Source organism: Chelonoidis abingdonii, chromosome 6 (genome assembly GCF_003597395.2).
Source record: "Chelonoidis abingdonii isolate Lonesome George chromosome 6, CheloAbing_2.0, whole genome shotgun sequence".
NCBI lineage: Eukaryota > Metazoa > Chordata > Testudines > Testudinidae > Chelonoidis > Chelonoidis abingdonii.
In genome coordinates, this window is record NC_133774.1 from 15556850 (window position 1) to 15569462 (window position 12613).

The following is a 12613-nucleotide window of genomic DNA, read 5'->3' on the forward strand; positions in this document are numbered from 1 at the left end:
TAATTAAGAGTGGAAATTAGCAGGCTGCTGTGATATTTCTTGAAACAAGCTGCTATAACATCAAAAAGGGATTGAGGAAACATCCCCTTGTCCTGAGCACTATATACACTTGGATTATAACATCATAATTTTTATTTGGTCCCTGTAAAAGTAAAGTACCAAATTTCTTGTTTAAAAAGATGAAGATTCTGTTTTATTGTATTTTTTCTATAATTCTTTTCTTCCCCTGTCCCTCACCTGTTTATGTTCTTACTTTCTTTCCTTTGGCAGCTACCATTTTTGTCTATGGATTAGAGTAGAGGCCCAGTGGAGAGAGACATGACTCGCTGTGCATCTGATCTTGACCTTGCTTCTGGAGTTGCATAATTCTCAGTCCTTCATTGTGGCAAGAGTATGGCACAGGAGGGGGTGACTTTTTAATGCCAACATTGTACCCTCCTGGTCCTCATCCAGGTGGGCAGTGGGCCAGTCCCTTGCTGTACTTTAGAGGGTGCCAAGAAGCAGTTGCAGCAGCCAAGAATCACCAGCAGCCCAGGGAAGCCGTGGTCCTAGCATGGGACAACGTGGTCCCTTTGGGTGCTAATTTTGAGAGACAGACTGAACTTACCTGTGGTGTCATGAGTTCCTTTCAGCAGAAAAACCAGGAAGTGTGTGTGCTGCCTGCACAGCTCATGTGCCTTTTGTGTTTGCCACACCCATTAAACCAGCCCCCTTTTTTGCATATTGAATTGAATACTCACATATGTTACAACAGGCAGAAAGGCCAAGGGAAGTTGTTTCTATTGCACTGTGCAGCTGCTGATGATATTTCTACAATACCTGCTTTATACGGTGTTGAAATTTCAGCCACTGCACTTACATTGAGTAATCTGCATGCTCATTACTAAAGTGACAGTCAGACTGTCTCTCCCCCTCTAGTTTCAATTTCCTCTTTTCTTAATTCCCTCTCTAGACAGCCGTTGCCTCTCCCAGTGAGTTGTGGTTTTGCTGATGCCGCCTGTTGTCTGTCCCCCTTGCAGAAAGATTTCACAATGCGGGAGGAGCTGCAGCAGCGCGACGTGGAGCGCTGGCTGGGGTTCATCACCTTCCTCTGCGAAGTCTTTGGCACCATGAGAAGCAACACGGGGGAGCCCTTCCGAGTCCTTGTCTGTCCCATTTATACCTGCCTCAGGGAGGTAATGCCTCATTTTCTCAGCTGTGTATGAGCTAAGTTGTTGAGTTACAGTTCTGATGGTGTCCTTGGTTATTCATTCTTTCTTTTCAATTATTAACATTTGCCCCTCATCTGTCCCTTTGAATTATTCCGTTCTGGCATGGGCTTTTGGATCCTTCCGTCCTGCACAGCCCTTTGAATTAAAGCGCAGAGTCCCAAGACCCCATCCTTAAGGACACCAACTGTGCAAAATCCAGAAGTACAAAAAATGTTAGAGTTCTGAAGGGTAAATAACCGCCAACTCCAACCACAGGGGACTAGGACACGCAGAATCATCTCACGGAGGGCAGCCTGAGGAAAGCAAAAGAGTGAGGTGGTGTTGTTGTTTATATTAAAATAACACCTAGTGATCCCAACTGAGAGCAGGTCTGTATCATGATAGGGGCTGTATAAACTCATGTAGTTTACCAGAAGAGACAATGCCTGCCCTGAGGAATCTACAGTCTAAATCAGGGGTGGGCAAACTACTTTTTAAGCCGGCCCACGATCTCCTGCTGGAGAGTGGGGTCTGGGGCTTGCCCGGCTCCAGCCAGGGAGCAGGATCGGGGGCCGCACCACACGGCTCCTGGAAGCCACAGCATGGCCCCACTCTGGCACTCCTGCTGGGGAGCAGGGTCAGGGGATGCTCCATGTGGTTCCCGGAAGCTGTGGCATGGCCTGCTCTGGCTCCTACGCACTCCAGTGGCCCCCTCTAGCGCTGCAATGGGAGCTGCAGGGGCGGTGCCTGCGGACAGGGCAGCGTGCAGAGCCACCTGGCCATGCCTCCACTTAGGAGCCAGAGAAGGGACATGCTGCTTCTTCCGGGAGCTGCTTGAGGTAAGCACCGCTGGGAGTCTGCACCCCTGATCCTCTCCTCACACCCCAACCCCCTGTCCCAGCCCAGATCCCCCTCCCGCCCTCCAAACTCCTCGGTTCCAGCTCAGAGCACCCTCCTACATCCCAAACTCCTCAGTCCCACCCCAGAACCCACACCCCCAACCAGAACCCGCACTGCTTCCCGCACTCCAACCCCAATTTTGTGAGCATTCATGGCCAGCCATACAATTTCTATTCCCAGATGTGGCCCGTGGGCCAAAAAGTTTGCCCACCCCTGATCTAAATAGTCAAGGCAGACAAAAGATGGGAGGGAAAACAGGCACAAATAAATGAAGAGACTTACTCGAGGTCACACGGCAGGTTTGTGGCAGTGATAAGATCAGATCTCCTAGGCCAATGCACTATCCACTAGACAACACTGCCTTCCATCATTTAAATGAGATGGGGGGATAGATAAAAAGCATGGTGAGACATCGACCTTTAATGACTTTGGCAGGCGCCTCAGATTTGCAAATACAAAAATAAGCTAAAGTGTTAAAATATTATCTAAGTGTTGAAGAGAACTTTTCTCCAGCCAATTTAAAAGCTTTTATATCTTCTGCTGCTTGTAGAAGTTATTCTTAGAAAAAGCAATCTATGGCCTAAGATAAATTCTGCTCTTGAAACAAACACAACAGCAAAAAAAGGGAAGTGCTAAGAGTAATTATTTTGTACTTACCTAGCAACTTTCGTGTGTGTGTGCCAGGGTATGTTGTAAACATTAAGCTCATAACAACACCGATGTGCGTGGAAAGATGAGTAAACTGAGGCACAGAGAAATTAAATGAGTCATTATTATAAGCTAAGAGAACCCAGAAGCCCTATCTGCCTAGCAACCCCAACCGAGATTACTGTCTAGTGTGTGTCACAATATTGTCTAGTGTGTGTCACAAGTGTGACACATTGGGGAGTGTGTGCTAAACATCCCCCTCTATGCTGATGCAGAAAGGATATGAATTGCTACAGGCTCAAGCTGAGATGCAGTACTAGTCATGCTTTTAGCTCCGAAAGTCCCTGGTTCAATTCCCAGTGTGTCATTATCATGATAGGTACTGGGAATTGAACCAGGGACCTTCAGAGCTAAAAGCATGATGGGTAATGCTGCCCAGCTGGGGCCTGTACCAATTCCTCTCTGCATCAGCACAGAGGGGGATGTTTAGCACACACTCCCCAGTGTGTCGCAGGTGACGCACACTAGACAATATTATGACACACACAAGACAACGTTCCCCCATGTGATGTTAATCATAGTAATATAGAGCTGGAAAAGATCTTGAGAGGCCATCTAGGCCAGCCCCTTGAGCCAAGGCAGGACCAAGTCAAACTAGAGCATCCCTGATAGGTGTTTGTCTGACCTGTTCTTAAAAACCTCCAGTGGATGGGAGTTCCACAAGCTCCCTTGATAACCTACTCCATTACTTAGCTATCCTTATATTGAAGAGTTTTTTCATAATATCTAACCTAAATCTCCCATACTGCAGATTAAGCCCATTACTTCTTATCCTAGCTTCAATGGATATGGAGAACAATTGATTTACAGTCGCTTTTATACCATCCTTAACATATTTGAAGGCTGTTACCAAGCCCCCTCTCAGTTTTCTTCTCTGAAGATTAAACTTGCCCAGTATATTTAACCTTTCCTCATAGGTTAGGGTTTCTAAACCGTTTATCATTTTTATGGCTTTCCTCTGGACTCTCTCCAATTTGTCCATATCTTTCCTAAAGGATGGCACCCGAAACTGGACACTGTACTCCAGCTGAGGCTCCAGTGCCGAGTAGAACAGGACAGTTACCTTCCATGTCTTACATATATATGCCTGTTAATATACCCCAGTATGATATTAGCCTTTTTTGCAACTGCATCACATTGTTGACTCATTCAATTTGTGATCCACTGTAACCCCCAGATACTTTTCAGCTGTTCTACTGCCTAGCCCAGTGGCAGGCAAACTTTTTGGCCTGACGGCCACATTGGGTTTCCAAAATTGTATGGAGGGCTGGTTAGGGAAGGCTGTGCCAGGCATGGCCCAGCCCCCAGCCTCTATCTGACCCCCCCTTGCCTCTCACCCCCTGACAGCCCTCCTGGGACTCCTGCCCCATCCAACCCCCCCATTCTCTGTCCCCTGATTGCCCCCCCGGGATCCCTGCCCCATCCACCCCTCTCTGTCCCCTGACTGCCCCCAGACCACCTGCCCCCACTGCCCCATCCAACCCCTCCTCTCATTCCTGACTACCCCCTAGGGTCCCTGCCCCATCCAACCACCCTTCTCCCTGACTGCCCCTGGAACCCCTGCCCCTGACTGCCCTCCGTCAGCCCATCCAATCCCCCCTCTTCTTCCTGACTGCCCCCTGGGGACCCCTGCCCCCATTCAACTCCCTGTTCCCTGTCCTCTGACTGCCCTGACCCCTATCCGCACAACCCCCCTGACCACCACCTCAAACTCCTCTGCCCTCTATCCAACCTCCCCTGCAGCCTGCCCCCTTACCGCACTGCCTGATGCACTGGTGGCTGGCGGCACTACAGCCGCGCCACCCTGAGCACCAGGACAGGCAGTGGCGCCGCCCGACTAGAGCCAGCCGCACCACCGCACAGCATAGAGACGGTGGTGTAGTGAGCTGAGGTTGTGGGGGAGGGAGGACAGCAGGGGAGGGACTGTGGGCTAGCCTCCAGGCCAGGACCTCAGGGGCCGGGCACGAGGGTCCTGCAGGCCGGATGTGGCCCATGGGCCGTAGTTTGCCCGCCTCTGGCCTAGCCATTTATTCCCTATTTTGTACTTATCCATTTGATTTTTCCTTCCTAAATGTAGCACTTTGCATTTGTCTTTATTGAATTTCGACTTACTGATTTAAGACCAATTCTCCAATTTGTTGAGGTCGTTTTGAATTCTAATCGTGCCCTCCAAAGTGCTTACAACCCCTCCCAGCTTGGTGTCATCCGCAAATTTTATGAGCATACTCTCCACGGCATTATCCAAGTCACTAATAAATAATATTGACTAGTACTGGACCCAGGACAGATCCCTGTGGGACCCTATTAGGTACTTCCTCCCAGTTTACTTATGAGAATGTCATGTGGAATGATGTGAAAAGCCACACTACAAATCAAGATAAATCACATCTGCTGCTTCTCCCCTATCCACTAGGCTGGTAACCCTGTCAAAGAGGGAAATCAGATTGGTTAGGCTTAATTTGTTCTTGACAAATCCATGCTGGCTATTGATTATAACCCTGTTATCCTCTAGATGGTTACAAATGGATTGTTTAATAATATGTTCTAATGTGTTGTCAGTGTGACAGTTCAGGTCAACTGCCCCTGTATTCCACCTCCATGGTCCCTCGAGGACTCTCAGTCCCACTCTCAGGCTTCCAGCTCCTCAACTGTCACCTCTCTTAGGGCGGAGATCCAGTGTCTCTCCCTCCTGAACGGGGGGTTTCCAGGCTGTACAGTTCTCTCCTGGCACTGTGACATCCCCAGCAAGCCAGTCTGCCTAAACAGGCCAGTGTCTGCACTTTGCTTTCTCTTCGAAGGCTGTGAACAGCTGTGGTTTCCCGCAGTCACACGTTATTGCACAGCCCTTTCTAAGCAAGCACATTTATTCTTAAGGTGAAAGCATTACAGAAAAAAACCTATTAAAACAATAAAAGTTCCTCTACACATGCTTACAGGCGGTCACCCATCAGTCTTATGGGGCCTCAATAGACCAAAGTCCTTCCAACCCTTCCCAGGAAGGATTGGGTGCCCCCTTGGACAGTATGTTCTGTCTGCTTGCTGGATCAGAAAGCAGGGCCTGAGACAGTTTAAGCTCAGGCTGTTAAGCCAAAAGTCCTCTCTTTGTCTGTTGGTCTCTGGAGAATCCAGTTTGAACCCAGAAATCCAAGCCTCTGCTGGTCGTTGTACCTCACTGAAGAGGTTACATTCTGGGAGAATTTTGCCCAATCATCCCCCCACTCTTCTTAATTCCTGAAGGAGCTGTGGTCACCCTCCCCCATGGAATTACAATCTGTGGCCAAATAATACATAAATGTAATACTGTGAGGTCTCCCAAAGATATTGCAAGAAATTGCCAATCTGTCGTCCCAATGAGTATGTGGGGACTTTGTGAATTAAAATTCATTTGGGTAACAGAAAATTAATGCAGAATACTGGTGATTCACTATCAGCAAGGATACTTTAAAATCTCTAAATAAATGTAAATAAAGAGCCAAGTTATGCTGCGATTGTCTTTTCCCATCTTCGTTCCTGAGCAAAGTGTTTTCATTCATTAGTTATCAGGATTGGCAGTGACAGTGACAACTCTGCTATTTTCAGACCCTAAAATGGTGGATCTCGGGCTGATCCTTTGAGGGAGGTTGTGACCTGATGGTGCAGGCGCTCTGTTTCATGGTATCTAGGCATAACCAGCTTTGGGATTTTTTTAATACCCTTAGCTAATCTTCTCTCGCAGGATGGACTCATGAGAATGGGTTCAGCCAGTCAGCGTTTGTGATAGGTGACAACTCTAAATGGATCACCAAACCCAAGCTGGATACTGGAACCCCTGGAGTTATGCGAGCTGTAACGGTCCTCAATGCATAGCAGCCCCATAACGCAGTTGCTGTGGCCCCTGCTCGTGTTCAGCCCAGCTCTCAGGCTGCTCGGTAGCAGCTGCAGATGGAACTCCACAGGGGGGATAGCAACGTTGGAAGCCGGCTGGAGGGAGATCTGCTGGGTCAGCAGGGTACAAGGCTTGGAAGAGCATCTTGTCCCCTCTCCAACCTCCAGGACCTATCGGGTCCAACCTTGGGAAGTGCATTTGTGGATTTCCAGGGAAGGCGATGCAGACACCATTCCTTTCTGCAGGGACATTCTGCCCTTGGCAGGTCTCTTTGAAGACAAAGCCAGATCAGGGTGGTTCAGGCAATGAAAGGCAGGCCTAGGTGGCTCTGACATCACTCTCCTTGCCTGTGTTACCCATCACAGCTTGAATTCTTACACGTGGCAGGATTGTTTAAATGTCCTTTGCTTTTCGTGCTTTTCACATATTGCCTTTCACTCAGCTTAGACAACAAAACTAGCCTGATCTTTCACTCTCCCTGTCTGTGCAAGATTGTTCCCAGTAGTGCATTTTCTAGGGCCCAGTCCAGTCTTGAATGTCCCAAGAACATGGGAATTACACCACTTCCTTGGGAGACATTTTCGCAGCCTAATAGATCTCCCTGATATTTATCCTAAATTTTCCTTTGTGTAACTTGATCCCATCACTCTTGTTTGTACCTCCTTGGAGAGTCTTGGGAGGTTGTTTTTTCATTTTGTCTTGTCTCCTTCCCCTGAAGAATGAGGGATGGCCATAGCTGGAGATGGGACGTTGGACGGGGACCACCAGGACTCTGAGTTGGCACTAAGCAGCTTCTCTCTCAGGTGCTTGGCTGGCTGGTTCTTGCTCCCATGCTCAGCAGAATGCCACATGTAGGGTCGGAAAGGAATTTCACCCAGTCAGATCAGCAGTGACCTTGGGGGTTTATCACCTTCCTCTGCACCATGTGGGTGTGGGTCACTTGCCAGGATTATCTGGGTATATCTTACTTAATTGTTTCCCTGCCATGGCGGGGACCTTGGGCACTGGTGCATCTCAGTCCCTCCTATTCTCTATCTATGGCACATACTCGTCTCCTGTGGAGTGTAATACTATGGTCTAATTTTGTTTGTTTGGTTTAGAGTGCAGGCTCAGGTGGTTTTGGTAGCCTGTGCTATACAGCAGGTCAGTCCAGATGATCTGGTGGTCCCTACTGGCTTTAAACTCTATGATTCTCCCTCCTGTTTGATAACACCCTTCAAACACTTGTGCTTGCTTTTTCTCCTGCCTCCCATCCACCCAGTTCTTTTACTCTGTATCCTTTATAAAAAATCGTTATTAGAGACAAGCTAAGATCTCTGTCTCTCAGTCCTTTCAGCAATTCCTGCATCTTAGCCTCTCTCCCCCTCCCGCTTTTCCTTTATAGCTTTGGCAGACTCAGCCAAAGGTCACCAAGGGAGTGAGCAAGAGGAAGGGGAATGTTTCTGATGGCTGTGGCAGGAATGTCTCTTTCCTTCCCCCAGGGAGGCTTCCTCTCCATAGCTCCCTTCCTTTCCTCCCCCAGTAAAAGCATATTAACACCTTCCATAATGGCCTATGCTTATGCTCGGCTGGACAGAATGGAGAGTGGATATGGTCAAGGGGCAGTGATGAGATTGGAACGGGTTGGGCCAACCTGAAAGAATTCCTGCCGTTGGCTAATGAGGAGGACGACGACAACTCAGAGGTCACCAAAGCAGCCTCTCTCAACAAGAGAAAAATGGACTTCTACAGCAGTGAGTAAGCCACACTTTTTTGCTGTATGTCAGCTCAGTTTGTATTGGTTGGGGTCAAGAGGAAAGCTGACCTTGGGAAAGGAAAAGTGAGGTGCGACTGTATATGCTGGGGGCTGGAAGTATTATGTGTTGTAATGAATAACACATACCTAGTTATTGCATCTGATCATTATTATTTATTGTTGTTAAAAGAAATCTGTTACACAACCTGGGGAATCTGCACAGTGCTTTACAAACCGAGATGAAAACACGTTCACCACTTGGAAGAACTGACAGTTAAAGTTGGACAAGGCAAATGTGAGAAAAGACCTTGGACAAAGTTGAGGGCTGGACTGGTGAGGGGTTTATTGACAAGGAGAAGATGGAAAGGATTGTTCGCAGGGGGGAATTGAAAGAGAGAAGAGGGCAGATAAGAACAGAAAGATAGAGGGCTGTTGTAACTGTCAAAGCTAAGGAGCTTGCTGGCTTAGTTTACAGGCACCAGGCAAAATTATAACGAAGCATAAAAGTTCAAAATATAAATAAATGAAAATCTTTTCTTCCCATCCATGCCCCTGGACTGGAGGGTATGTGTGTGTTCCGAAGGGGGGAGCAGCCTGAGTGTGTGTGGAACAGGACATTGTTCCTCGGGAAAGGTTTTCTCTACAGGCCATCTTACATTTCAGTCTGAACACAGTCAGGTTTGGCCTAATTCTTGTCTCTCCTGACAAGGAGTTCCATCGCTGGGTCTCTTTATTCAGATCTACTGTACACGCGGATATTGAGATCTTCCAGGACCATGAATCTTGGAGACTTTGCCTTGGTGGAAACTCTGTTTGTTCTTTCAGGAATTTGACTGGGGCCTTAGAAGCTCTTATGGCTGGAGATCTCAATAGCAGAAGTGTTCCACTGTTTCTTCCATCGCTCACTTCACATACACTCAGATCTCTCCCCATTTTCATGGTGCATTTCTGGTCCAGTGAAATTAAAATGGCCACCACACTGCCCTTGCATGCTGTAAGGCGGTTGCGTGGTAGGTATTGTGTGGGGACAAACTGGGCCATAAGCAGGTTTTGATGATTTGTGTACAGTTGGAAGTCTCTTCTGTGAACAGCTCAAGCGTGATGCTCATTGTGCTAAGGGCTGACCTAGTATTTGTCAGGAAGAGCTGGAAGCTTGAGCTGTGGCTTTTTACTGATGCAGTTTGGATGGCTGATGAGGAGTGTTGGAGGCCAGTAGGGTATGCTGCAGTTGCCAAAGGCTAGTTGTTGATCTCCAAGAATTTTTCTTCCTAAGGTGGAATCCACTTGACGGTGATGGCTTTGAATGTATTCACAGCTACTCATCTCCAGGGAAGTGTTTTTGTGAGGGCTTGGAGGGCTGGGTTATATATTCCCTGTTGTTCCCTGTGTGCAGGGCTGGTCCATCCATGTAGATAGTGCCACTGAAAGGCTGCTCTAAATTGTGCCAAGTGCAGTTGATGGCTCTGAACTCTATCCCTCTGTACAACAACGTTGCTCAGAAAGCCCAATGATTAGGCCTTTCAAGAGAACTCTGGGGCCCTGGTACATCATGTTCACCGGGGCCCCACGCGCTTCCATTTCACACCAGTTACAAATGTTTTGGGGACTCCCCTGAGCTTGGAGCCTGGTACAATTGTCCCCCTTTCATCCACCTAATTTAAAGTAACTGTAATTCACAAGGCTGCAACAAATAATCTTTCTCTCACACGCACAGTTCCCAGAGTACCATGGTGGGGGCATATCCCGACTCCCCCTCTCATCCTTCCCAGGGTAACTGAGGTTAGTGTTCTAATTTCTGGTCTTGCACCAACGAAGAGACAGTAATGTGACTGAACTCTAAGGGTCAGATTCAGCCCTGGCATAAGCAAATGCAACTCAACTGGCCCTAAATGTCCACTTTTCTAAATTCTGCTGCCTGCCTCTTTCTGTTCCCTATTAAAAAAAAAAAAAAAACTTTTAAAACAGAAGCACATCCAAAGGGAGTTGGCTTCTTGTGGCACTGCCATGTTTCTGTTCCTTTGTGGCTATGGAACTCTTTCAGAATGATCATAAAAATAGGAACAATGGAAACAGATGGGATAAGAGGCAGGGAGACTGATGACCAGCAAAGGGGAATTATTGTAGCTTATATTCTAGTAGCGCCTCGAGGCCCCAACCAGTATTGGGATTCCATTGTGCTAGGCCCTGTACAAACACACAGTAAGAGCTCAAGCCCTGCCCCAAAGAGCTGACTTTTTAAATAGGCAAGACAGCTGATGGAGATGAAAGGAAAGAGGCGGAAGGATTTGCTGAAGTTGCACAGCAGCACAATGTCTGAGCAAGGTTAGAATCAATGTCTCCTGAGCCCAGCACACAGGCCAGGGGACCATGCTGCCTCTCACATGGAAGAATTTCCACGTGAGGGGTACAGATTAGTTACTCCTGAAGCTGGGTGGTCAGGAGGGAACTCAAGTAGTTCCCCTCACCTATACCTACGTTTTTCTTTTAACTCCAGCAACCATATTGAATCCAGTTCTTGCTTGCCTGGTTGAAACAGGAGAAGGGCAACGACAGCACACCTGTGGAAAATGCAGAGTAAAAGCCCTAAAGAGATGCCATGTAATGACGTCAGCAAAGACTTGTGGGTGCTCAGCATCTCTCAGGATCAGGCTCATGCAGTTTTTCCCAGAGTTTCAGTAGATCAGGAATCAGTAGTTTACGCCAGTTTTGTCCTTTTGTATTAGTGGCTGGGGAGCAGGGAGACAGGGTGTGTGCGGGAAGCGCAGCTCTCCATAAATTTACCATGTTATTTTGTATGTAGACCTGCTAATAAACAGACTAGAAAGCGATTGCTTCACAACCATGGTGGCAATCCTGAGTTTCAGGATGGGAGATGCTCAGCAGCTCCTTGAAGTAGGAAGAGAGGAGAGACGGCGCTGTGGTTAAGACATAGAACTGGGATCCAGGAGATCTGTGTTTAGACAATGGACCAATCACTTGACCTGCCTATGCTTTTTTCCCCACCTGTAACGTGGACAGTAGTATTTCCTGTCTGCTGCCCATCATCTGTCTTGTCTATTTAGACTGTAAGCCCTTTAAGGCAGGGACTGTGTCATGCCATGTGCCAAGTATAATGGGATCTCAGTTGAGGCCTCTTAGTGTTTCAGTAATATAATAATAATGTCCTTCTGTCAACTATCACAGCGTTAGTCTGTCTTGGGTTCAGTTTGAGGCAGCAGTTTTTCATGGGGTCCTTCCTGCCCTGAGAGACTGTGCAGAACTGTATGTTTTGGGCATATCTGATGGTGGAGCAGCCTGTTTTGTCTCACCATATCACCTAACAGTTGTACATAGACATTAAAGAAGGGCAGTGTCAGGACTGAGTCATGTGAGACTCCACAAGACAAAGCTTTAAGTGAACCTGGGTGGCTGCCCATGATTCACTGGGAACTGGTGGAATGGAAAGAGGTAGCCAGCCCAGTGTCACTCCATCAAGAGCTGCAGATGGATTAGCAGTATTGAATGGCTGAGTATCACTGCCTTCTCTCTGTCCTCAAGGAGGATGTCCAAATGCAGCCAGGGTTGCTTCTGTGCTATGATTTATCCTGAAGCCAGACAGGAGATTGGCAGAGGCTACGTGCCATTGAAATCTCTTTGCTGCCTTCCTAAAAGTCTTGCACGAGAGTGGGAGGTACGAGACCACCTGGAGGGTTAATGTTGCAGGCTTTGAGCATTTTTTCAATTAAATAACTCTGCTGTGATTGTCCAAAACTCTGCCTCTGAGTGGGCATTAACGACTCTCAGTTGATCAGCATACAAGGATTTACACAACACCATTATTGATGAATAATCATCCAATGATTATGGAGAGAGCAGATCTCACAGCCAATCAGAGAGTAGGAGATTTGCATATTTGCAATTGTGAATCATCCCTGTAGTCTGGTTGGCAGAGACCATTCTTCTTCGAGTGCTTGCTCATATCCATTCCAAGTAGGTGTGCGCGCGCGCCGCGTGCACGTTCGTCGGAAGAATTTTCCCCTAGCAACACCCGGTGGGTCGGCAGGTGCCCCCTGGCATGGCGCCGTTGCGGCACCGCATATATACCCCTGCCGACCCGTCCGCTCCTCAGTTCCTTCTTACCGCCCATGTCGGTCGTTGGAACAGTGGAGTGCGGCTTAGCTGACCTCCCCTTCCCTAGCTCTTCACCCGTTTTTTGTCTTTCTAAGTTNTCAGACA

The 12613-nt window shown here is 47.9% G+C and overlaps 1 protein-coding gene across 15 annotated transcripts in view; it reads left to right on the forward strand.

Annotated features, from left to right (window-relative positions):
• Positions 1-12613, forward strand: part of CTIF (cap binding complex dependent translation initiation factor) — a 345954-nt gene that overhangs the window by 304936 nt on the left and 28405 nt on the right. For 14 of the 15 annotated variants that reach the window (XR_012656063.1, XR_012656062.1, XM_075066845.1 and 11 more), the window contains one exon: positions 1020-1175. The exons of the other annotated variant lie outside the window; for it this stretch is intronic. Coding sequence is in view for 12 of the 14 variants with exons in the window: in XM_075066845.1 (XP_074922946.1) it covers positions 1020-1175 (156 nt within the window). In the remaining 2 variants the exon portion in view is untranslated. The remainder of the gene's footprint in view (positions 1-1019; positions 1176-12613) is intronic. 15 annotated transcript variants of the gene reach the window in all.